Source organism: Anabrus simplex, chromosome 2, assembly GCF_040414725.1.
Source record: "Anabrus simplex isolate iqAnaSimp1 chromosome 2, ASM4041472v1, whole genome shotgun sequence".
Lineage (NCBI taxonomy): Eukaryota > Metazoa > Arthropoda > Insecta > Orthoptera > Tettigoniidae > Anabrus > Anabrus simplex.
The window spans coordinates 1054658575-1054685925 of record NC_090266.1 but is presented as its reverse complement, the minus strand read 5'-3'; the positions used below and the strand labels follow the sequence as shown (position 1 = coordinate 1054685925).

Below are 27351 nucleotides of genomic sequence, written 5' to 3'. Positions count from 1 at the left end.
TTATATATGTGTCAGTTTACATTGTCTTCATTCTTATTGCCATAGTACTTGGTCTACAACCGTTATGTATCACCAGAACCTACTGAATTCCATGAGTCTATAAATTTTAACAACACAGAGCACCTTATTTGTACTTTTGTTCCAGACTTCTTAGCATGTATAATGTATTAATTATTACTCACCCACATCACACGTAATATTTCATTTTCATTTGCAACATTTCAACCACACTTCACATTGTAAAATTATATATTCATATGATTCTTACTGCTAGAAAACATGTTTTAGGATTTCGCAAAATATTGTGTATGTTTTAATATGGCTGATGATGACCCCGAGTAGGGTTGAAACTAGTCCCATGTAATGTAAATATTGTAAATACAACTTAGTATTGAATAGGTGGAAAACTCTATTGTGTATTATTTACATGTTACACAGACTCTGCAATACACTTTTCTCTACAGGTGGCTGGGGCTGTACCGTAATTAAGGCCACGGCCACTTCCTTCCTGCTCCTAGCCCTTTTCTATCCCATTGTCGCCCTAAGACCTATGTGTGTCGGAGCGGCGTAAAGCAAATTCTTAAAAAAAATAAAAGCTCTGCAGATGATTACAATGAAAAATGGTACACCATAAAGTACACTTAACGACGCAAAATTTGCCTGACAAAGAAATATTTAATTTTGTACATTCTTGAAATGCAAGTATATTCATAAACTGTGGATAGCCAGTGACTGAAGACATGGTACTTGGAATACCAATATAATGGTCCAATAACGGACCATTATATTGGTATTATAAATTTACTCATTCGGGACAAATATTTTAGGTTCCCTATGGGAATCAACATCTACATCACATGGTACTTGGAATCCTGCCACGTGCACAATATGTTCATCCTATTTCAAAAAAGAGAATTTTGAAAGAAAGTCATCTTCTGTGATGACCAATTTTTGAGTGGTTGAGCGTACGTGGCAGCTACCCACACGACAACAGCCTCCTACACAAAATAAAGAACAAAAAACTAGGACAAAAAGAAATATGTTCATTACATATCCCAAAACAAACAAAAAATTAGCAGCTCGTTCACCCCCTACCACCATCACCAAAAATATTAATCGGGAATTTAGAACAGAACCTTAGCATAATTTAACCCAGAACAACTTCTAACACACAGACATGTGTTCTCAAATTTGAAAGTTGTGAGTGTCCTAAATTCTACATTGGACAACTGGTTGAAATTTCAAAACAATGTACACAGACATTAGAGCAGCACAGGATCTGTGGTTGCCAACCACTAATTAGACACAGGACAAGGATATGCAAAACATCAACATAAGCATGAATATTCTCCTCATTGGCCCGGAAGAATGTACCCCTCACTCCCTCAAATATGTCTGATAGCTTAATTTATAATATTTCAAACCACCCAACATCATACAAGCATTCAACTTTTTGATACATGTTACATAGACTCTGCAATATACTTGTCTCTACAGATGGCTGGGGCTATACCTTAATTAAGGCCACAGCCACTTCCTTCCTGCTCCTAGCCCTTTTCTATCCCATCCTCGCCATAAGACCTATGTGTATCCGTGCGACGTAAGGCAAATTCTTAAAAAAAAAAAAAACAAACTGTGCAGATGATTACAATGAAAAACTGTTGGTTGGCTGGCCACCTCATTCACCAGATCTAACACCCTTAGACTTTTTCCTATGGGGGTACATTAAAACAGTTGTGTACGCACCGCCCTGGATTCAGGTGAGGAACTAGTTGTTAGGATAATTTTAGCTTTTGATGAAGTTGGGGTCCAAATGCAGTTAAGATAAATTGCAGATTCAATGACGCATGCCTGTATTTGTGCTCAAAGAAAACATTTTGAGCAATTCTTGTAGAAATGTTTATTTGTTAAGCCTATTTTTGTTTTGTTTTTTGATTGTTATTGCAAAATTGAGTTTAATTTTTTACTGTATTACAATGTTTATATGCTAAAACTGGTATGGGTTAGTAAAGGTTAGTTACCAGTTGCAATTGAAAATTATTTTCAAGTTTTAGGGTTGTAAATATGTGTTAATGGAAAACAGATATGATTCAAATCATGTGCACTATAAAACCACATGATACCAAAATGCATTCCCAACCACACAGTTAGTAATGAATACAAAAGATGAAGTGTTCTTGTCCTGGGAGGCATTCATGCTAGTCTGGTTGATCCTAAGAAAATACTACTCCTTCTGTGAGTAGCATCTGTAAAAACACTGGACAAAAGTGGTACGTGCTTTGAGTGCCGATTAGGCTCCTTATGAAGGACACTGCATTCTTGGGCACTATGAATGATACTGAACACCAGGCATGGTGTGCTTTCAGGGATGTAATTGATAAATTTTTGGGAAATGTAAAAGACATGAACTATAAGACAATTGTGAAAAATATGCTGAAACAATTTCAAGCTCTCAGCTTCAACGTGAGTTTAAAACTCCATTTCTTGAACAATCATCTGGACTATTTCCCTGACAATTTGGGAGCCCTAACTGTTGAGCAGGGTGAAGGATTCCACCAACAAATAAAGGAAATCTAAGGAAGATATCAGGTACAGTGGAATGTAGCAATGTTGGCCGACTACTGCTGGTGCTTGAACACAGCTATAAATGTCAATCAACACAACCCTCTTTCCAGGCAAAGAAAAATATTTTTTCTTCAAGTGTTGCTTTGTAAAGGTATGTAGGTAGTCTGTTTTATGTTGTACAAGGTTTTTCTTCTATTTTACAGTGCACTTTATTAGGTAAAAACTAAGTTTTATGACACTGGTTTTATATACTATAAAAAAAAAAACAGACTCCAGCACTGAATTCAGTGTGTGAAAATTATTTATAATCACCTATAACATCTCAGACCTCAGAAAAATATTTATGTTGCTGGCAAGTCATTTACGGTTGCTGATTTAATCTTTCATTTTGCAAATCTTTAAAGGGCTGTCAAAATTTAGTGAAATGAGATCAAAATCATGATATTAGAGGAAATGATGCGGCTTTTGTGAAAAATTCTTACGTGGTACAGAAAAACGGAAAGCAGATTTGAACTCATTGTACCTAAGTTACATAAGATCACCTATTAAACCTTTTACCAGAGGAAAAAAATATTATTTTGCAGGGTAGTGTAATCAACACTGGGTTGTTTTTCTGTAAGCTGGGGTGTAGGGTAGGTTGCACTAGGATTTCTTTAAAGCATGAAAGGATTAGAATGGAATCTCTTTTGTTGTTCAAAAAGCATGATTTCAGAGAATGTCGTAAACCAGTAACCAGTTATAACATGAAGTTTTGTTTCTGCTCATGAACAGTGATGTTGGAAGGCACTAGAGTGTTGTTCATGCAGTTAATGAATCGTACAGTTGCCTGCAGAATCATCCCAATTCAATAAAAGGAAATTTTATGACATTGTTGATATACAGGTTGGCGAACCCGGTATATAAGTGTTAGAGGGTTGGTCATGCTGATAAATAATTTGAAAAAAATAATTCCATATCTTGTGATGTCATTTTATCAGCTGCTGAAGTTAACCAATCAGATCGCTTCATGAGCGAATTGAAATGGGCTTTGTGAGGCAGTGTTGCTAAATCTGCATGTGGCTTAAGACCACCAACCGAAGAAAAAGCTTTGCCGGGGGAGGGATTTGAATATGGACCTCCAAGCTGACAGGATCATGCCATAGCAAGTACGCTACGGTGATACCAGCTGAAACCCACAGTGTTTGTGTTTGATGTTGATTTCTCGGCATCGGTAGCTGCCAGGCGATCTGTGATTTACGGAAATCTGGCATGCGTACAGTGGACTTTGACTCACACTGCAATGGAAGCTTATTCAGTGTCAACATTGCCAATCAGTGGTTCTCTTATGCAGAGTTTGCCGATATGCATTTAGTGTATGGCACTGCTCAGCAAAACAGAGCAGAGGCACGAAGGATTGACAGTGAAAGATTTCCTCACTATGTCATTCCATTTTGATCAATGGATAGAAGAATTCGAGAGTGCAGGAGTGTTTATGTAAACCAACATGACATTGGACGGCACCAATCTGTAGGAACAGTAGCTTTTGAAGAAAATGTACTGGAAATGATTAATGCAGATCGAGGGTCTTTGGCAACGCTTTGCAAGTACATAAAATTCATGTGATATCTTGCAATCTGTCTGAAATAGCAACTTGTTAAAAACAACTTTGTTATGGTTTTTGATTGGCAGACTTCCCATTCCATTGTATTGGATGTCTTACATGAGGAAAATCTCCTTATCACATGCAAAAAAGTGCAAGATTTGAGAGAGAGAGATTTCCCTCTTCACTGAGATTTTTGTTGGTGGTATGTATGTTGGTGTATTGATGGCCCTGAATTTGAGAAGATGATATTGTGGGCGGATGAGTCGTGCTTTACATGGGAAGGGGCTTTTAATGGCTGTAACAGTCATATTTGGGCTACATGAATCCTCATGAAACGCATGTCAGCTCGCATCAGAACAAATTTAGTGTGAACATTTGGGCAGATATTATTGGTGACTGTTTGGTGGGCCCCATCCTACTCCCTCCCTCTTTAGATGGAGGCCTGTATCTAGCTTTTCTACAAAATGTATTGCCAGTTTATTGAGAAGAGGTTCCGCTTATGACACATCCAGCAATGTGGTTCCAACAAGAGAGCGCTCCTCCACATTTTACTGTTCTTGTACACCAACATCTAAATGCTTTGCTTCCTCATTGAAGGATTGGTCAAGGTGACCCGGTTGGCTGGCCACCTCATTCACCAGATCTAACACCCCTAGACTTTTTTCCTAAGGGGGTACGTTAAAACAATTGTGTACGCACTGCCATGGATTCAGATGATGAACTTGTTGTTAGAATAATTTTAACTTTTGATGAAGTTGGGATCCAAATGCAGTTAAGATAGATTGCAGATTCAATGGCACATGCCTGTATTTGTGCTCGAAGAAAACATTTCAAGCAATTCTTGTAGAGATGTTTATTTGTTAATCCTATTTTTGTTTTGTTTTTTGTTTGTTATTGAAAAATTGAGTTTATTTTTTACTGTATTACAATGTTTACATGCTAAAACCGGTATGGGTTAGTAAAGATTACTTATCAGTTGCAATTGAAATTATTTTCAAGTTTTAGAGTTGTAAATGTTAGTTGCAAACAAAATTTTATTTAAAAAAAATAATAAATGCATTTAGCTCTAAATTAATCTGACAATGCTTTGTGTTGTTTTCAAAATAAATGTAAAATTTATACCATTTCAAGGTTGCCATTAAAAATTTTTGGTCTTGGGAGAAAATTCTGCATAAGTGAACCATTGCATGGCGATGTTGACACTGCCTAAGCTTGCGTTGCAATGTGAGTACAAGTCCAATGTACGCATGCCACATTTCCATAAATGTCCGACTGCCAAGAAATCAGCATCAAATACAAACAAACTGCAGGTTTCAGATGGTGTCCCCGTAGCGTACTTATTATGATGCTATCCTGTCAAGTTGTAGGTCCGTGTTCAAATCTCTTCCCTGGCGAAGATTTTTCTTCTATTGGTGCTCTCAAGCCGGTCTTAAGCCACGTGCAGGTTTACTAACACCGCCTCACAAAGCAAAGTGATCCGATTGGCTAACTTCAGCAGCTGATAAAATCACAACAGCATGAGATATGGAATTATTTTTTTCAAATTCACTTCCAGTTAGAATTGTCATTTAGCTATGAAATTTTACAACGAAGAGAGCTAACACCACTTGATTACAAGAGACTAGACAGAGCAGAGGCACGAAGGATTGACAGTGAAAGATTTCCTCACCATGTCATTCCAAGCAGCAACACATTCGAGAGAATTCGAGAGAGCAGGAGTGTTTATGTAAACAAACATGACATTGCTTTGCTCTGTGATATTGAGATGGCGCAGGATTTAGCACCAAGTGAGTGCAGTTGCTGACACAAGGACATAAGAATTCAAGATGTCAGGCAAGATTCAAACACACACTAAAGGAACAATAGCTTGGTATGCCTTGCCCTGTTGACAAAAAATATTTTTGTTTCAGGCCAGTGTCACTCAGTGATCTGGAATCTTTGGATGGGGAGTTCCATCAAAGTCTTCTGTGGATAAAAGAAAATGATATCACTGGGGATCAATTGGACTTAACTTTTGCTGTCACTGAAGAGGTATTCGGACAAGTTGTAGAACGGGAACTGAAGCCTGGAGGACGTAACATTAATGTTACAGAGAAAAATAAAAAGGTGAGAAAACAAGTACAGTATTGTAAAGGGTTTGTTTTTTATTCCTCAGCCTTTAGTGTTAATGATTTTTGGAGTAGTTCATTTGTACAACCTTTTCTTGATTTCTTAAACACTTAAAAATAGGAATCAGTTGAATATGTTGAAGTCCCTAAAGTGTGGATTGATGGGTCTCAGGGTCAAGCGGTACTTTGCATTAATTTTTTTCCTCCTGTTTTTGCCCTGTAAATATACTCAATCTCAAACATATCAAAGTTGATTTCCATACTTGCAGAAATCTTACACATTATTTCACCTGAACTGCTGATCCTTATCTTGGGAACAATGCACATTCCAGTATATAATTGTTTCTTGTTTTGTTATTCTTTTGTTTAGATGGGTAGTAGTGGATCATGTTTCTTTACCACCTTGTAATACAATAACCTCAGGCATGGAGTACTTTGTTTCTGTAAACAACTGATCACTTTCCTTTTTGCAGGATGAATCATACACACTACATTTATACATACTACTTTTTTCTTTCTTAAGTTCTCTTATTTTATTTTTTTAAACTTCACAGACATAGTGTCTGTGCTAGTATCATAGCCAAAGTCTTCTTGTCTCCTGGTCTGCATAATATTATCATCTGCAGTCATTCCAGCTCATACCACCGCTGTACATTCATCTACCTTCATAGCTGAGTACTCCAACAGGCACTGTACAATAGGACAGAAATTGAACCATTTAGAGTTCCCAGCCATGTCTAACTTCACTGTTCTACTAGTGCTTTGGAACCAAAAACCATGCCTCATTGAACAGTGACCCTTAAAAGAACACTCACTGCAGCATGATAAAACTGCTTTTAATTATGGTGGGGGATTCTATTCATTTTGGATTCTGATCTTTAGTGTGTAGTAAAATTAAGAAGGAAAAGGAAGATATTAATTATATGTTCAGCAAACTGGATGTTTGGATGAGGTTTTGTGATGCCCAGAAGACAATGAGAGAGTTAATAGGAGATGGCAAAATATTTCCATTGCATTCAGGAGATGGTGAGTTCAAACCTCACTGTCAGCTCTGGTTTTTAGTTTTTTCCCCGCCTTTTTCACATCAGCCAAATGTCAGGCAGTACCTTAATTAATGCCACAGTTGCTTCCTTCCCAATTGTAGCTCTGTCCTATCCCATCATCACCATAAAATTCAGAATGTTGCTGAGTTTTTAAGAAATTATAATTATTTTTTCTTTTTAATTAAAAATGTTTCCCTATATTAGAAACTTTTATTTTAAAATATTTATAAACATTCCCTTGGTGCCACAGGTTACTGAAATGCCACTGTTTCATATTCTGATACACAAGCCGGCAATGCACTCTAGTTATAAGTCCACTGCTGCTGCTGCTGCACGTTAATAAACAACTGTGTCTTGATGCCCACTCGCTGGTACCCAAGTGCTGACCTTGCCTTCTGTCCACTTTTCTTCGAGTTGAGGCTGCATTACATAAAACAAAAAGTGAATTTTTTAGATCCATTATTTTAGCATAATTGGTGTTTTCATAATCCACGTTCCTGATCCAACAGTTAGCATAGAAAGCTCCTGTCCTTGGGTTTCTAGGTTTGATTTTGAGACAACTGAATAGCTATCTAATCAATAAGGGTAGCAACCACATGGTTGATAAACTAGAGTAAATGACAAGTGCAGACAACTTGATACTCAGGCTTACACCAAGGTCTAAAATATGTTACTTCACTAGATTAGATTTTCTTTTGCCCTTAATGTTAAGAACTAAAGATAGGTAGCTAATTGTAAGAATAAGAGTTGGGGTAATTATAAAGTTAACAAGAGGTAAGGGTGTTGAATTCTTAATGATGAAAACCATTTTTATTTTATGTTTTTACTTTTTTTTAAATTTATGTATAAAAATTTAGCCTGCCCGGTGGCCATGATTATTAAGGCTTTTAAGTCTGTATGGTGTGACACCATGATTAGCCGGTTCGAGTTCCATTGTATAATTTGCATACAGATTTGTATTTTTCATTTTTCTATTCCACCTTTACAATACAATTGATTTTGTGTTGTTAGAAATTCATATTACTACAACACTACATTAAAAGGGTCATGTTTTGCTCGGTTTCGAGCATCCTCAGCCTTTGTAATTTATCTCAAGGTTAAGACCTGTTGTTCTATACAAGGAACTTGGTATACAAGGCACAACATAAAAGTTTATTGCTTCAACACATTTATACAATATGTACATGAAATAGAACGAAACTTTTCTTGAAGCTTGTTGAGTCGCACACGTTTAATGTTAATATAAGGTAGTAGGCTGAGGGCCTGAATGATATTTACATACGTAAGAATTGGGATTCCTATATACATTCAATCTTGTCTTGATGAGACAGTCTGTTCAAATGAGAGAATGTTCTTGATAGTCGAAAACTATCGGTCATGTATAATAACAAGTGTAACTTGTGGAGAGAGTTCGTATTAGCAGAATGCTAACAGGAGGCGTATAACTTGCAAGGAACTTGCGTCTAGTGTTCATATATAGCAGAATGCTATTATTGAAGTCGGAGCACTGTCGGGGACTTGAGTGAGTAGCAGAATGCTTGGATGGGTGCTCGACGTGGCTACGGGATGCAGGATGAATGAGGCAATGTCCAGAGGTGAAACCTCACGGCCAGGAATCAGTCCACCTATTCAGAACACATTTTTAAGAGGGTGCCTCCGTGTCTGACTTGCGGTGTAGTCTGGTCATTGGACACTGTAGGAGTCCTGGAGAGGCGAGAAACGTCGCTCTTTTTATAGCGCTGGCTGACGTCACCGACGATCACGTCAGCACACTGCAGTCTGCCTCGTGGTCTCTGGAAACATCTGTGTTCGGCGGGCTGCGGAGCTTGTAGGCGGGGAGGATGCACACAACACCCTCCCCTCCTAATTACGCCGATACGGTCTGGATGTTGTAGAGACGATGGCCCAAGGTACGGCAGATGATACCAAGTATCCAGAGAGGATTGGACTTGAAAGTCCGGACATATACTTTGTCGGCGGCGTTGAACTTCGGTTGGGAGCGCTGCGGCTGGGCAGGAAGAGGCTGCAACAAAGAAAGCAAAGTTTGATGAGGGCGTCTATGGAGCTTGTGAGCTGGAGTGAGGTTGTCGGTACCAGGCATAGTCCTATATCTGCCTAGGGGTTGCAACAATGCCTGATCCTTAGTTAAACCTGAAGATACAGCTTTCTTCATGCTTTTCTTGAAAGTTTGGACAAAACGTTCAGCTTCACCATTAGATTGAGGGTGAAAAGGCGGAGCCAGAATGTGCCAAAGGCCATTATAAGTACAGAAGTTCTGGAAGGTAGTGGCAGTAAATTGGGGTCCATTGTCGGAAATGAGCACTTGAGGTAAACCTTCAGTAGTGAAAATCTTCTGAAGTGCGCGAATAGCTTCTGTAGTAGTAGAATGCATTTCTACGACGTAAGGAAAGTTGGATAGAGAATCCATCACTATGAGCCACATAGAGTTGAGAAAAGGTCCAGCAAAGTCTATGTGTACTCTTTCCCAAGGAGAAGTAGCAGGAGGCCATGGAGCGAGGTCAGATGACGGTGCGTTCTGATGTACCTGACACGGGTCACAGTGGCGGATGAGTTTCTCGATGTCGGCGTCAATACCGGGCCAATAGCAGTGTTGATGGGTGAGTTGCTTGGTGCGTGATATTCCCCAATGACCTTCATGTAACAAGTCGAGAACTTGTTTGCGTAGACTAAGTGGAATAACCACTCGGAATAGGGTGCCTGTTTCTAATAGGATAACTGCGGCACGAGTCGTGAGACGATGCTGAAAACGATGATAAGGTGCAAGGCTGGTAGGAAGCTTGGTTTGAAGAGGCCAACCATTGCGGATATAAGTACGAACTGTAGCCAGTGTACTATCTTTATCAGTCGCTTTGGCGATGCAAGTAGCATCAATGGGAAAACTGGAGACGGCGTCTTCAAGTTCTATGTCAATCTGAAGACAATCAGATTCTTGAGAATCAAAAGTAGTATCAGGACCTACAGGTAAGCGAGAGAGAGCATCAGCATTACAATGCTGGGATGTGCTACGATAGGCAATCTGATAGGAGTAGTCAGAAGGAAATATGGACCATCTTTGAAGTTTCCTTAGAGAATGTTCAGGGATCTTATTACCAGGATGGAATAAGTGAACAAGAGGCTTGTGATCAGTAATTATGAGGAAATGGTTGCCATAGAGATACTCGTTGAAACGGCGAATACCAAATATAATAGCTAAAGCTTCTTTCTCTATCTGAGAGTAGTGACGTTGATGCTCGTTCAGTGTCTTGGAAGCAAAGGCTTTAGGACGTTCTTGTCTGTGACAATCCTTCTGGGAGAGAACGGCGCCGAGTCATAATCAGATGCGTCCGTGGCGAGAGTGAGGAGCTTACCGGGCTGAAAATGAGTAAGCTTGACAGCATGGACAAGAGCCGTGTTGATAGTCTGCCAGGCATGTTGACATTGCTGAGACAAATGAAATTTAGCACCTTTCTTGCGTAAGGCGTTCAGAGGAGCTGCTACTGAAGCGAAGCATGGAATGAACTTGTTGTAATAGTTCGCTTTTCCTATGAAGGATTGGAGCTGCTTGACATTCTGCGGCGCGGGCATGTTGACAATGGCAGAGACGTTCTGTTCGCTAGGTCGAATGCCAGTCTTATCAAGGACATGACCTAGGTAGTGAACTTGAGGTTGAAAGAATGTGCACTTAGCGAGATTAGCACGTAAGCCATTTTCTTCCAATTTGGTTAGGAGGAGGTGTAGATTATGCAGGTGTTCTTCATGATCTTTGCCGGTCACAAGAATGTCATCAAGGTAATTAGCACAACCAGGAATGGAGGCGGTAAGCTGTGCTAAATAGCGCTGGAAAATCGCAGTGGAGGAAGAGTTACCGAAAGGTAGGTGCTGGAGCTGTAGAAGTCCAAGAGGGGTATTCAGTGTGAGGCACTGCTTGGGTTCTTCGTCTAAAAGTAGCTGGAGATAAGCTTCTTTGAGATCCACTTTAGAGAAGAACTGTCCACCGGCTAAACGGCGAAATAAGTCTTCAGGATGGGGAATCGGAAAAACATCGGTTTCAATCTGTGAGTTGATTGTAGAGCGAAAATCACCACAAATGCAGATATTGCCATTAGCTTTTTTAACTACGACGAGTGGAGTAGCCCATTTACTGGAAGTGACAGGAACTACTATACTGTCTGCTATCCATCTCTGTAATTCTTGAGTAACTTGATCTTGAAGTGCCAGTGGGACTGGACGTGCTTTGAAAAAAGCGAGGCTTGGGTCCTGATTTCAGCTGGATATGAGCTGTGTAGTCTTTGGCTGTGCCTAAGGTAGAATCAAAGACTTCTGGAAACTGCTGTAGGCGATCGGTGACATCAGAGGTAGGTTGTAAGGCTGAGACTACATTGACTAAGTGCTCGAGTTGGAAAGGCCTGGTCTAGATACAGGTAAAATTTACAAAATTATGAGAGAGTTTGGAATCCCGATGAAATTTATTAGGTTGATAGAAATGACCTTGAAAACAACAGTATGAAATGTCAGAGTGGAACAGTATCTGTCACAGGCACTTCTAGTGAGTCAGAAAGATATGCTCTGCACACTGCTCTTCAATTTAGCACTGGTAAAAGTAATTGTCCAATTACCCATCAACCCAGGGGGAACCATTCTGAACAGATAAGCATAGAGAGTAGAAGGAAGAAGTGTGATCACTCCCCTAGTTCATCGGTTCGTTCGCTAGGCCGCTCTCCCAGCAGTATTTGAGCTTGAGCTTACAAGTAAGCATACGAATAAAAGACAATTATTGCATGCAAAATACTTTGCTTTTGCTTACCATTCCAGAAGTCAGTTGTCAGACAGTTTAGATAGCTTCCGCGTAGACTTTGCGGTCTTAGAGGATTTAAGTTCCTTTCTTATCTGTCTTGTTACAAAATAAAATCAACATTTCATATAATATAACACAAGTTTAGGGATAATGTCTGCAACATGGTCATGGCAGCATCCTAATTATTTCGAATTACTAGTGATGCTGTGCAAACTGTCCAAGATATATCACCCCCATAGACTATGTTCACAGGAGAGTTTTTGTTCCATTACACTCTCAACTTGCATGAACACATTATAAACTGCTCTTAAGGATGGTTGGGGAAAGTGCTATCTATCTATCTATCTATCTATCTATCTATCTATCTATCTATCTATTTATCTATTTATCTATTTATTTATTTATTTATTTATTTGGGGCCATCAAGGACCACGTTAAGTCTTGTTGCATTTGACACTGAACTTGGCCTTCTTTAGAGCCCAAATTTCCCTCATTCTTTGCGAGTGGGCCTGCTTACGCTCCTGTGTCCAAGGGGCACCGTGCCTTCTCTTCGGCTGCTCGTCTCGGTTTAGCCCATTCGTCAATATTTTCTTGCGGAAGAGATCTCTGTTAAGGGCGTCTTCAGCTGAGATATTTAGCATTTGCAGGTCTTCGTTGGTATTTCTAAACCAGGGAATTGTGGTTTTGGGGTTTGAATAAAAAAAGTGAAAGATTTCTTTAGTTAACTTTCTTCCGTCCACTCTTTTCAGATGACCGTAAAATCGTGCCCGTCTTTTTCTGATTGTGTCGGTAATTTTCTCTATTTTGCTGTAGACTTCCTTGTTGGATCTCTTTTGATGGATGCCATTTCTGTACTTTGATCCCAAGATTCCTCTCACAATTTTCCGTTCTCTTTTCTCCAGTTCTTCAAGGAGTCCTTTGTTGGCATTTAGAGACAGGGTTTCGGCTGCATATAGAACTACTGGATTCAGAACTGTTTCATAGTGACGTATCTTGGTGTTTTGGGAAAGGCATTTTTTGTTGTAGATTGTGCAGGATGTTTGGTAGGCTATTTCCAGTTTGCGTACTCGCTCCTGAAGTGCTTCTTTGTCCAGTCCATTTTTCATGATGATCTCACCCAGGTATTTGAATTTGTCTACTCGGGTGATGTCTCCGTATTTTGTATGGAGTTTTGGTGGAGCCTCTTTGATGTTAGTCATTACTTCTGTTTTCTCAAATGATATCTGCAAACGAATTTGTTCGGCAATTTCCTTTAAAATTTCAACTTGAGCTCTAGCGGTTTCTATGTCATTTGAGAGAACAGCAATATCATCGGCAAATGCTAAGCAGTCTGTTGCGATCCACTTGGATTTGGTTCCTATTCTCAATGGACTGTAGTTGGTTTTCTGTAATCTCACCCGCCAGGTTCTGATGATCTTTTCAAGAACACAGTTGAAGAGTATCGGGGATAGCCCATCACCTTGTCGGACTCCTGTTTTGATGTTAAAGGAATGCGAGAGACATCCATGGAACTTCACCTTGGATTTTGTATCGGTCAGGGTGGCTCTAATTAATGCCAGCAGTTTCAAATCAACTCCAAATTCATTTAAGATGTTTAGCAGGACTTCCCGGTCAATGGAGTCGTACGCTTTCTTAAAGTCCACAAAGACAGACACATACTGCTTGGACCTTAGCGTACAATATCTGATGATCGTTTTGAGATTTTGGATCTGTTCAGCTGTTGAGCGACCTTTTCTGAACCCTCCTTGGTATTCACCTATTTGATGTTCGACTTGTGCTTCCAAACACTCCAGGATGGCAAGTGATAGAATCTTGTGAGTCACGGGTTGCAAAGATATTCCTCTGTAGTTGTTGATGTTCTTCATGCTGCCTTTTTTGTGTAATAGATGGATCAAAGCTATTTTCCAATCTTCGGGTAGGGTCTCCTTGTTCCAAATTTCTTCTATTTGCTTTAGCAAGATATCAAGTGATTCCTCTGGGGCATATTTCCATAGTTCTGCTACTACTGAGTCTTCCCCCGGCGCTTTGTTATTTTTGAGACGGGAAATGTGGCGCTTGATTTCATCTCTGTCGGGTGGTCTGGAATCTGGGTACCTGAGTAAGGGTTCCTTGGTCCCAATGGCGCTTTGCGGTTTAGAGCAAATAAGTAAATTCTTGAAGTAATCTCCCAGAATGCTGCAATTTTCTTCATTTGATGTAGCCAATGTGCCGTCCTTTCGCTCAAAGCATAGAGATGGTGGTTTATAGCCAGTGAGTTTGCGTTTGAAGGCTCTGTAGTACTCTCTGCTTTCATTCTTCCTAAAGTTTTGTTCTAGCTTTTCAATGAGAGATTTTTCGTATTTACGTTTCTCAGTTCTGAACACCCTAGCTGCTTGGGCACATTGGGTTTTGTAGGTTTCCCAATCATTTTCTGATTTCGTAGAGTAGTACTGTTTCCACGCATTGAGTCTTTCTTGGAGGACTGATTCGCAGGTACCATTCCATCAGGCATGCTTTTTGCCTCTCTTGATTTCTGCAACGTCTTTGGCGGCCTCAACAAGGAGACTTTTGGCGTTGTTAAAGTCAGTGTTATTTGGTCTAGCCTTCTCCTGGAACTCCTCGACCCTTTGCCGAAGTTTATCATTGTCGAAGCGTGTGATCTGTTTGGTTGTCTTCCTTGTGTTTGCAGGAATTGGTTTGAATTTGATAAGAGGCCACATTGATGCCTTTCTTGACCTTGACATTCATAATCTCAGGGCTGTTTCTCCTGGAGATTGCAACATGATCAATTTGGAACTCTCTGAGAGCTTGGACGGAGAACGCCAAGTCATTTGCTTTCTGGGTAGATGGCGAAAGTGGGTCGACATGACCTGCAGGTTGTGATTTTCGCAAATGGACACCAGTCTTTTGCCGTTGGGATTGGTTCTTTTGTGAGCAGGGTAATTTCCTATAACTCTCTTGTACTTCTGTTCACGACCTAATTGGGCATTGAAGTCACCCAAAAGAAGCTTGACATGTTGTTTGGGGATTTTGTTTAATTTTTCATTCAGTAGGTCCCAGAAATTATCAACTTCGTCTGGATCAGACTTGTTCTTATCGTTTGTAGGAACATGTGCGTTAAATAGGGCGTAGGTTTTGTTCGCGCATTTAATTGTGAGTATAGACAATCTGTCATTCACAGGTTCAAAATTTGCAACCGATTTAAGGATCTTGGTTCTAACAGCAAACGCGGTTCCAAGCATCACAGCTCCATTGAGGATTCCTCTTTGCGCTTTGCTCTTGAAAAATCGGTAGCCTTCGGATTCAAAAATCTCTTCATCTGGGTACCTTGTTTCCTGTAGGGCCATTATGGATATCTGATTTTCGTGAAGAGCTTTGGTGAGGGTTTTCAGCTTGCCAGTTTGTGTAAGTGAATTTATGTTGAAAGTTGCTAGAAAGGTTTTAGATTTTGGCCTGAGTTTTTGACTCTTCGGGGTACACCGAGACGCTCCGACTCGTCTCTTGCATGATGTCGATTCTCCCCCAGAATCCGAACGAGACTAGTGCGCCGTGGCGTTCACGACGAGGGATTTATCCAAAGATTTACCCCCTGGGGTATGTTTCTTGAAATGTTGTGCCATCATGCTTTATTAATTAATTAATTTTTTGATTGATTGATTGATTGATTGATTGATTGATTGATTGATTGATTGATTGATTGATTGATTGATTGATTGATTGATTGATTGATTGATTGATTTAATTAAATTTATTTAATTAAATTTATTAAATTTATTTATTTATTTATTTATTTATTTATTTATTTATTTATTTATTTATTTATTTATTTATTTATTTATTTATTTATTTATTTAAAATGGTTCATGTTTGCGGGTTACTCTAATCACGTCCTAGTTCGTGAACCATGGGCAACGGCTGAGTGGTCCTGTGAGTCGGGATACCAGTTGCTATGGAATGGGAGTGGGCATCTCGGACATGTCCTGAGTCATAGCCCTCCTTGTGCTCAGGCGGCTAGAACTATACAATTCACCGGTGGTCCATAGCCCGTTAGAGGAGAGATCTTCCCTTGGACTATGCGCAAGTAGGGTAGCATCCTGCTTCATTAATTTACCAAGCTCAGAACATTTTATGCAAGCCTCGGACCTATGGGAATAATGGAGCTCCACTCCCATTTGACAGGCGAGGGACTCCTTGGAAACAACTTGGTGAACGAAATGGAATTCGATTGGAGGCTATCAATATTAATGGGGCTTATGGAAGAAAGAAAGTAGAACTGGCTGAGTCAGCAAAGAGGATGCATCTGGATGTGCTAGGAGTAAGTGAGATTCGGGTAAGGGGAGATAATGAGGAAGAGATAGGAGATTATAAAGTGTACTCGACGGATGTTAGAAAGGGAAGGGCAGAGTCTGGGGTAGGGCTCTTTATCAGGAATACCATTGCACACAACATAGTTTCTGTTAGGCACATGAACAAGCGAATAATGTGGGTAGATTTGTCAGTTGGAGGAATTAGGACAAGAATTGTGTCCGTGTATTCACCATGTGAGGGTGCAGATGAGGATGAAGTTGACAAGTTTTATGAAGCATTGAGTGACATCGTGGTCAGGGTCAACAGCAAGGATAGAATAGTGCTAATGGATGATTTCAATGCGAGAGTTGGGAATAGAACTGAAGGATACGAAAGGGTGATTGGTAAATGTGGGGAAGATATGGAAGCTAATGGGAATGGGAAGCGTTTGGTGGACTTCTGTGCTAGTATGGGTTTAGCTGTTACGAATACATTCTTCAAGCATAAGGCTATTCACCGCTACACATGGGAGGCTAGGGATACCAGATCCATAATAGACTATATCTTAACAGACTTTGAATTCAGGAAATCTGTTAGGAATGTACACGTTTTTTGTGGATTTTTCAATGATACAGACCATCATCTGATCTGTAGTGAACTAAGTATATCCAGACCTTGGGTAGAGAAAGTGAAATCTGCCTGCAAACGAATAAGGGTAGAAAATCTCCAGGGCGAGGAAATTAGATAGAAGTACATGGATATGATTAGTGAGAAGTTTCGAACAGTAGACAGTAAGCAGGTTCAGGATATAGAAAGTGAATGGGTGGCATACAGGGATGCTGTAGTAGAAACAGCAAGGGAATGCCTAGGAACAACTGTGTGTAAAGATGGGAAAAGGTGAACATCTTGGTGGAATGATGAAGTGAGAGCAGCCTGTAAACGTAAAAAGAAGGCTTATCAGAAATGACTCCAAACAAGGGCCGAGTCAGACAGGGATTTGTACGTAGATGAAAGAAACAGAGCGAAACAAATAGTTGTTGAATCCATAAAGAAGTCATGGGAAGATTTTGGTAATAACCTGGAAAGGCTAGGTCAAGCAGCAGGGAGACCTTTCTGGACAGTAATAAAGAATGTTAGGAAGGGAGGTTAGGAAGGGAGGGAAAAAGGAAATGAACAGTGTTTTGAGTAATTCAGGTGAATTCATAATAGATCCCAGGGAATCACTGGAGAGGTGGAGGGAATATTTTGAACATCTTCTCAATGTAAAAGGAAATCATCCTGGTGGTGTTGCAGACAGCCAAGCTCATGGGGAGGAGGAAAATGATGTTGGTGAAATTATGCTTGAGGAAGTGGAAAGGATGGTAAAAAAACTCCATTATCAAAAGGCAGCAGGAATAGATGAAATTAGACCTGAAATGGTGAAGTATAGTGGGAGGGCAGGGATGAAATGGCTTCATAGAGTAGTAAAATTAGCGTGGAATGTTGGTAAGGTACCTTCAGATTGGACAAAAGCAGTAATTGCACCTATCTATAAGCAAGGGAACAGGAAGGATTGCAACAACTATCGAGGTATCTCATTGATTAGTATACCAGGCAAAGTATTCACTGGCATCTTGGAAGGGAGGGTGCGATCAGTCGTTGAGAGGAAGTTGGATGAAAACCAGTGTGGTTTCAGACCACAGAGAGGCTGTCAGGATCAGATTTTCAGTATGCGCCAGGTAATTGAAAAATGCTACGAGAGGAATAGGTAGTTGTGTTTGTTTCGTAGATCTAGAGAAAGCATATGACAGGGTACCGAGGGAAAAGATGTGCGCTACACTGGGGGACTATGGAATTAAAGGCAGATTATTAAAATCAATCAAAGGCATTTATATTGACAATCGGGCTTCTGTGAGAATTGATGGTAGAATGAGTTATTGGTTCAGGGTACTTACAGGAGTTAGGCAAGGCTGTAATCTTTCACCTTTGCTGTTTGTAGTTTACATGGATCATCTGCTGAAAGGTATAAAATGGCAGGGAGGGATTCAGTTAGGTGGAAATGTAGTAAGCAGTTTGGCCTATTTTGACGACTTGGTCTTAATGGCAGACTGTGCCGAATGCCTGCAGTCTAATATCTTGGAACTTGAAAATAGGTGCAATGGGTATGGTATGAAAATTAGCCTCTCAAAGACTAAATTGATGTCAGTAGGTAAGAAATTCAACAGAATTGAATGTCAGATTGGTGATACAAAGCTGGAACAGGTCGATAATTTGAAGTATTTAGGTTGTGTGTTCTCCCAGGATGGTAATATAGTAAATGAGATTGAATCAAGGTGTAGTAAAGCTAATGCAATGAGCTCGCAGTTGCGATCAGCAGTATTCTGTAAGATGGAAGTCAGCTCCCAGACGAAACTATCTTTACATTGGTCTGTTTTCAGACCAACTTTGCTGTACGGGAGCGAAAGCTAGGTGGACTCAGGATATCTTATTCATAAGTTAGAAGTAACAGATGTGAAAGTAGCAAGAATGATTACTGGTACAAACAGGTGGGAACAATGACAGGAGGGTACTTTTAGGGTACTTGGAATTAGGAGATAAAGGCTAATTTAGGAATGAACTTGATGAATGAAGCTGTACGCATAAACCGGCTTCGGTGGTGGTGTCATGTGAGGCGAATGGAGGAGGATAGGTTACCTAGGAGAATAATGGACTCTGCTATGGAGGGTAAGAGAAGTAGAGGGAGACCAAGACGACGATGGTTAGACTCAGTTTCTAACGATTTAAACATAAGAGGTATAGAACTAAATGAGGCCACAACACTAGTTGCAAATCGAGGATTGTGGCAATGTTTAGTAAATTCTCAGAGGCTTGCAGACTGAACGCTGAAAGTCATAACAGTCTATAATGATAATGTATGTATGTATGTATGTATCTTGAAAATTGTCAACTATAATGTTGAAACATGTGAGGAAAAGTAATGGTGTATTTTATTTATGTCTACCGTACACACCTCTTTAGTGTCACTGATTGCTGCACGTACTGCTTTTTGTCTCTGGATGTATAATAGGAGTTGGGTTTTTTGGTATTCATACTTCTCACGGCGCTTCAATCTATCTCTCTAGGTCGCCCTTTCTGGATTGCTTGATTGTGTAAATTTACGTTGATTATTAAGTAACTTTTTTCTCCACCGTATCTCATAAAATTTAACTGCAGAGTGTTTTGGACCGGGAAGCTGATGCACGGCTTCGGATAAGAATTCCATGAATTCTTTGACATGATTACAGAAGTCACCATCATTACTGATATTCTGGAATTCCAACCTAAATTTTTCCATCGTTTCTTTGTATATCTGTGTGTTTTGATTTTGTGTAAACGTACTGTGATTCGTTATGTCTGGCATATTAATATTTTCGTTGATATTACCTGGACACAAGATATCACTATCATTTGAAAGGGGTTCACGACCACTTCCTGCTGATTTCCAGTTGGGCTGCTTAGCTAACAGTGCAGTTCTATGTTCTTGTGGATGAGATCGACTTATGTGGATGTTCACTCCTAGCTTCCCTTTATAGAGTTTATCTCTGGTGACACATTTGGTGTTTACCTGACAAAATTAATTAAAACTCGGCCATAGACATTGAAGAGAGATTTGCTTTACTCTGCCATGTAGTAGGCCTAGAGTAAAATGTAACATCGAAATTGATGAGCAGACAGCCAGATGGAATCAAATGCCTGTACACATTAGCCGAGGCCAAACGGCGATGATTATTATGATTATTATTTACAAGTTGCTTTACATCGCACCGACACAGATAGGTCTTATGGTGACGATGGGATGGAAAGGGCTAGGAGTGGGAAGGAAGCACCCATACCTTAATTAAAGTACAGCCCCAGCATTTGCCTGGTGTGGAAATGAGAAACCACGGAAGACTGTCTTCAAAGCAAAGCAAAGCAAAGCCATCTCCATACAGGCCATGAAGGCACTTGGAGTGGTGAAAGGTAAAGGCTTCCACTATTCGTAACCTCGGCACTTGATGGGGTAGAGTGGTTAGCTCTACACCTGGCCGCCTTTGCCCCCAGGAATTAACCTGGTATTCATTTTTGGTGTAGGCTTAGTGAACCTCAGGGCCATGTGCACCTCCGGAAGTGGAAATCTTGTTTCTTAAATTTTACGACTTCCTGACAGGGATCGAACCCACATCCTTCCGGGCGAACCAAGCACGCCTTTACCGCCTCGGCCAGGCAGCCCCTGATTTTCCAGTATATCTTGCATCATTTCATTCATAACTCAGATTTTCGCTGATAAGATCGAGGTCAGGTAGTTCAGTTAAACTTGACAAGGAAGAGACTTTAACGTGCTGATTATTGAGGCAGAAATGCCATAGCATTTCAATCGCCCAATGATCATCAGTTGGAAGAACGAGCGTGTTTAGATCTCGAGACAAGGAAAATGTAGTACAAAAGTACTGCCAGTGAAGAAAGCTCCCTGAAAAATTAAACTGCAGGAAAACATAATTATGAAGAATAAAAATGACATTTCAAGTGAGTGGGGGAAGATAGGAATCGAGAAATGGAATGAAAGAGGGAGCCAGTTTCTGCAGAAGTGAACATTGTGGTATATGAGTGATTCAGATGCGTTCGAGCAAAGAAACTGAGTGAATGGGCCATTGTTACAAGAAAAAGCACGAGAAATCGAAAATAACCTGAAAGTTGAGGTTAATTGAATTAAGAATTTGTGTGTCACAGTGGGTCATTATTCCCTTCTCAAGAATAGTGCAGTGAAGAAAAATGTTTTAAATTTGTACACCCCGCTGAATGATTACTTCCCGAAGCTGTAATGAATGTCCAGGCTGTAAAATCACTTTTAATATCTCCCAGGAAAATATTTAGTTACAAATTATTTTGAATAATCAAAATGAAGATGCATGCTTATATTTAAAGTGAATGTTCTTTGTCTTTAAAATGTTCGATAAACCTTGTTTTAGTGAACACCTCTCATAACGGACATTTTTCCATGGAACCCACGGGGTCTACAGGAGAGCGGTTCGGCTGTATTATTATTGTTATTATTATTATTATTATTATTATTATTATTATTATTATTATTATTATTATTATTGTTGTTGTTGTTGTTGTTGTTGTTATTATTATTATTATTATTGTTGTTATTATTATTATTATTATTATTATTATTATTATTATTATTAACTCACAAGATGATTAATACTTCCAGACTGATAATAATATGTTATGAGTTAGTCACATAGGCAGAGAGTAGTGAAGACTGTCTGTCTCATTTTGTTCATATGTTTGGTTTGTTCCTTGGAGGTACCATAATTTATTTCATGTATTCTGAACTCGTAACTCTACTTGTGTTTTTTTTTTTTTTTACTTTTTATTCCACTGGGCACAATATCTGTTGAAGTTACGGTTATATCCATATTTATACCTTGTAGTTTTAAACTTAAGGAAGAAAAGTAAGAAATTGGTGGTGAATGTTATGTGGCAGGAATACCTCGAGCGTATAGTTCGGTGGCGGTTGGAGCGAGGTGTAGCAGAACAGACAGAGTCCCTGGTTAGAGGCTTTTATGAAGTAGTGGATCCACGTTTGGTATCTGTGTTTGATGCCCGTGAGTTGGAGTTGGTCATTGCAGGAACAGCTGAAATAGATATATGTGACTGGCGCAAAAACACAGAATATCGTTCAGGTAAGTTAAAGGTATAATTTTGTTTGTAATGGGAATCATTTTGGAATTATGAAATTTTTTATATACAGGGTGTTTCAAAAATGCATGGGATAAATTGAGGAGTGTATTTTTATACATATGATACAATAATAGTTTATTTATTCTGTGGTTTCCCATTTTCACACCAGGAAAATGCTGGGGCTGTACCTTAATTAAGGCCACGGCCGCTTCCTTCTCACTCCTAGCCCTTTCCTATCCCATCGCCGCCAGAAGACCCATCTGTGTCGGTGCGACATGAAGCAAATAGCAAAAATAATAGTTTATATGAATATAAATATAAAAATGCTTGGTCTCTGTTGTAATGGCACATGAACTATGATAATGTGAAAAACTAATGTGAAGGTAGATTAAGGTTTCACAGTTTATGTCCACAATGTCTATGGAGGAATGATGTGAGCCGGAAGGTCTTGACATGCTGTTGGGATCCATAGGTACACAATACTACACATAGATCTAGTGAAACATATAATTTGGCATAAATATGGACATTTTGCTGAATGGGTAAAGACATGTACAGTATGGGTATTGTAAGTATGTGTTAATTGTATATTATTATGGTGAGAGAACATATTTATATTAAGGGTTAATGGATATACATTTCATGTACAGTTTGACAGATTGCAGTACTGTGGACGCTTGTCATTTATACGAAGAAATATACCCAGGACATCATCCGGCTCTATGGCTAAATATTTAGTGTGCTGGCCTTTGCTCACAGGGGTCTGGGGTTCGATTCCCGGTACGGTTGGGAACTTTAACCTTAATTGGTTAATTCCGCTGGCACGGGGCTGGGTGTGTGTGTTGTCTACATCATCATTTCAACCTCATCAAGACACGCAGTTCACCTACAGGCATCAAATCAGAAGACCTGCATCTGGCGAGCCAAACTTGTCCTCGGACACTCCCGGTGCTAAAAGCCATATGCCATTTTATTATCCGCAACAACTTATTCCTTATAGGAAATCATTTGAGGCACCTAGAACAAAATCTGCCAAGTCCATCAAGGAAAGAATGTGAAGTGATGTGGCTTTTCGAATGGCAAATTTAATGCTGCACATTATTTTTCTTCAAAATTGGCTTCATTCCATTGAAAATGCTGGATGAAAATCAAGGTTAGTTTCATTATCCACTGAAATGAAATAGCGTATGGCTTTTAGTGCCAGGAAATCCCAGGACGGGTTTGGCTCATCAGGTGCAGGTCTTTTGATTTGACGCCCGTAGGCAACCCGCGTGTCATGATGAGGATGAAATGATGATGAAGACAACACATACACCCAGCTCCTGTGCCAGGGAAATTAACCAATGATGATTAAAATTCCCGATCTTGCCGGGAATCGAACCCAGGACCCCTGTGACCAAAGGCCAGCACGCTAACCATTTAGCCATGGAGCTGGACATTATCCACTGATTAGTTGCCATTGCTAGTTTAAAAAACCATCAAGTTCAATTTAGCCCATTGGGTATAGAAAGTTATTACCTGGCATTCCTGTGCTATAGTGAGCTGTGTATGTCATCAGCTTCAAAACTCTGATCTTTGTGGAAGAAACATTGTAAGACTTCGTGCTGATGAATGTGCAGCACAAAATAAAAACACAATACTTGTTTAAATATGCTCTAAGTGGTTACTCACTGAGGCACCTGTAAATATTGTCTGTTAGGTCATTGGTGCGAAGAATGGTTGGATCCTAAAATAGCATTAACAAAGGCTATAAGAAAGTTGAAATTATATTTCCTGTAGTCAGGCATTCATTGAAAAGAAAATGAGGAAGAAAAAATTATTGTAGATCCTCAAGAATATAAAGACATCATCGGAAAACTTTGAACAGTCTTTAACTTGTGAGGTAACGGCATACCTTCCAAGGCTGGAAGGAGACAGACAAAATAATGAAACCTCTTGCAAACTGGCAGGTCAAGTTCAGTCCCCATAAAAGTTTATTTTAAGATGATCTGCATGGAAGGAACAGATAACAGTGCTAAGTGAGGTAAACTGTAAGTTGGACATGACTGTTTCATAGGTAGTAACAAGTAAAAACAAAATAATATTTATGGTAGATCCTTTTCTTCTAAGGCTTGGTGAAAGCTGGTTGGATCCTGAAATAGCATCACCAAATGCTATAAGAAAGTTGAAATCATATTCTTCACTCAATCAATCAATCAATCAATCAATCAATCAATCAATCAATCAATCAATCAATCAATCAATACTGATCTGCATTTAGGGCAGTTGCCCAGATGGCAGATTCCCTATTTGTTGTTTTCCTAGCCTTTTCCTAAATGATTTCAAAGAAATTGGAAATTTATTGAATATCTCCCTTGGTAAGTTATTCCAATCCCTAATTCCCCTTCGTATAAATGAATATTTGCCCCAGTTTGTCCTCTTGAATTCAAACTTTATCTTCATATTGTGATCTTTCCTACTTTTATGAATGCCACTCAAACTTATTCGTCTACTAATGTCATTCCACGCCATCTCTCCGCTGACAGCTCGGAACATACCACTTAGTCAAGCAGCTCTCCTTCTTTCTCTCAATTCTTCCCAGCCCAAACTTTGCAACATTTTTGTAACGCTACTCTTTTGTCGGAAATCACCCAGAACAAATCGAGCTGCTTTTCTTTGGATTTTATCCAGTTCTTGAATCAGGTAATCCTGGTGAGGGTCCCATACATTGGAACCATACTCTAGTTGGGGTCTTACCAGAGACTTATATGCCCTCTCCTTTACATCCTTACTACGACCCCTAAACACCCTCATAACCATGTGCAGAGATCTGTACCCTTTATTTACAATCCCATTTATGTGATTACCCCAATGAAGATCTTTCCTTATATTAACACCTAGATACTTACAATGATCCCTAAAAGGAACTTCACCCCATCAACGCAGTAATTAAAACTCAGAGAACTTTTCCTATTTGTGAAACTCACAACCTGACTTTTAACCCCGTTTATCAACATACCATTGCCTGCTGTCCATCTCACAACATTTTCGAGGTCACGTTGCAGTTGCTCACAATTTTGTAACTTATTTATTACTCTATAGAGAATAGCATCATTCTTGTAGTCAGGCACTCATTTCTCCCTCATATTTTGAAAGCAACTAAAATTTTATTTAGCGTATAGATTTTAGTGCCAGGAGTGTCCAAGGACATGTTCAGCTTGCATGGTGCAGGTCTTTCTTTTTGAAGGCCAAAGGTGTTTGGATGTGAGGTGATGACTATAATGACATAGGGAGAGAGTGGTGTCTAGTGTCGGCTGATAGCCACTACTGCCATATAAGACCAAGGGGTCTCCTCAAGGCTTAACGTCTCCATCCAAGAAATGAATCACCATCAACAGCACCATCCAGGCTTTTGGCACACATTCTAGTGATTAGAAATTGTACACCACTACCTCTCTTACCCTGCTATCCAACATCCTGATGGCAATTTGTTTTCCACCTGTGGGACTTGAAACAGCTAACCATGATATCAGACTATTTCTAGTCGATGCCAGGTGGGCAGCACATAAAATAAAAGATATGTCCAGACTTTTGGACTTATGGAGTAGGCATATATTTTGTGCCTCGTTTTCATTTGGTACATCATTTTGTGTAGTTTAGATTAAATATTTGTAATATTTTTATTTTCAGACACACACTTTCAAATGTCTCTAAATCCACTTTACAGTTTCAAAAATGTAAAGGTTAAATTAAATCTTAAAAATCTGTTTGTTTCTCTGAAGAGGCAAGTCAGAAATTAATTTGGTTACATCCAGTGATAGCAAACTATTCTATAAAAGCATTACTTATATACAGAGAATGTTTGTTCATATCAAAACGGTTTTTCATGTTTTTCCATGTTTTTCAAAATTGTAGTTGTTTGGACTTGGCAGGTTTTGATTCTGGGCACCTCATTATTGTAAGTTTCTGTAGTGAATACCAGTATATTGCATCTCCGTTGGCTAACAGAGGATGGCCAAGAACATTAATAGAGGAGAACATGCTATATATTATTTATTTACAATTGGCTTTACGTCGCACAGACACAGATACGTCTTTGGTGATGATGGGATAGAAAAAGGCTAGGAGTTGGGAAGGAAGTGGCTGTGGCCTTAATTAAGGTACAGCCCCAGCATTTGCCTGTTGTGAAAATGGGAAACCATGGAAAACCATCTTCAGGGCTGCCAACAGTGGGCTTCAAACGCACTATCTCCTAAATGCAAGCTCACAGCTTCGCGCCCCTAACTGCATGGTTACTTGCTCTGTGACATGCTATACATTGGGTCAATGCATAAGTTTGTGCGTTTTTTTTTTAAATATTTTATTTTATTTTATTTTATTTTATTTTATTTTATTTTATTTTATTTTATTTTATTTTATTTTATTTTATTTTATTTTATTTTACTGTCACTTTCACACACTGTAACTCACAATCACAAACACTCAGTGATTTATTCACCTCCACTCTCTATGACCTTCTGCCGACATTCAGGTAACAGTTGAATGCCTTGCCTGTGGAACTGTTCTGGTTTTGACTGGAAGAAATCTGTTAGCTTCGTCAGGAAACACTTTCCCCTGAGTGTGGTTAGAAAGAGAGCGGAAAAGATGGAAATCTGAGCGGGCAAGTTCAGGGTAATACGGGGGATGAGGAAGAGGTTCCCAGCCAAGTTCAGCAATCAGACCTTTGGTCATTTGCAGTGTGTGCAGACAAGCATTATCATGGAGCAATAAGACTGGTTGTTGTCTTTCTCTTTTGTTGTCAATAGCAACGGCAAGCCGGAGCAATAAGACTGGTTGTTGTCTTTCTCTTTTGTTGTCAATAGCAACGGCAAGCCGTCTTAGCTGGTCACTATACACAGCAGAGGTAATCGTTACGTTTTTTGGAAGAAGTTCTTGGTGAAGAATGCCATCTTTGTTTCACCAAACATACAACATAATTTTCTGTGGATGGGCACGATCCTTGGCAAGGGGGTTTGCTTTTTTCTGATGGGCTAAGCCATCATGTTGACATACAGGCATCATTTGTCACCGGTGACAATGTTCGAAAGGAATGCTTCGTGTCTATCACAAGCCAACCGGTGCCGGGCAAGTAATGACAAACAGGTGTTTACTCATTGATTTTTGTTACTGCCACTTAGCACATGTGGTACCCATATACCCAATTTCTATACCTTACCCATCGAATGCAAATGGCTTACAATAGTTGACTGATCACATTCATAAGCTTGCGGCATTTCCCGCGTTGTTTGACGAGGATTCTCATGGAGCAACTCATTCAAGTGATTTTCG

General features: G+C 39.6%; 1 protein-coding gene across 1 annotated transcript in view; it reads left to right on the top strand.

Moving 5' to 3' along the window:
• The window catches only part of LOC136864682 (E3 ubiquitin-protein ligase HECW2), a 277203-nt gene that overhangs the window by 216376 nt on the left and 33476 nt on the right, over window positions 1-27351 (top strand). The window contains exons 10-11 of the mRNA XM_067141994.2: window positions 6058-6253; window positions 21848-22046. Coding sequence (XP_066998095.2) covers window positions 6058-6253; window positions 21848-22046 — 395 coding nt within the window. The remainder of the gene's footprint in view (window positions 1-6057; window positions 6254-21847; window positions 22047-27351) is intronic.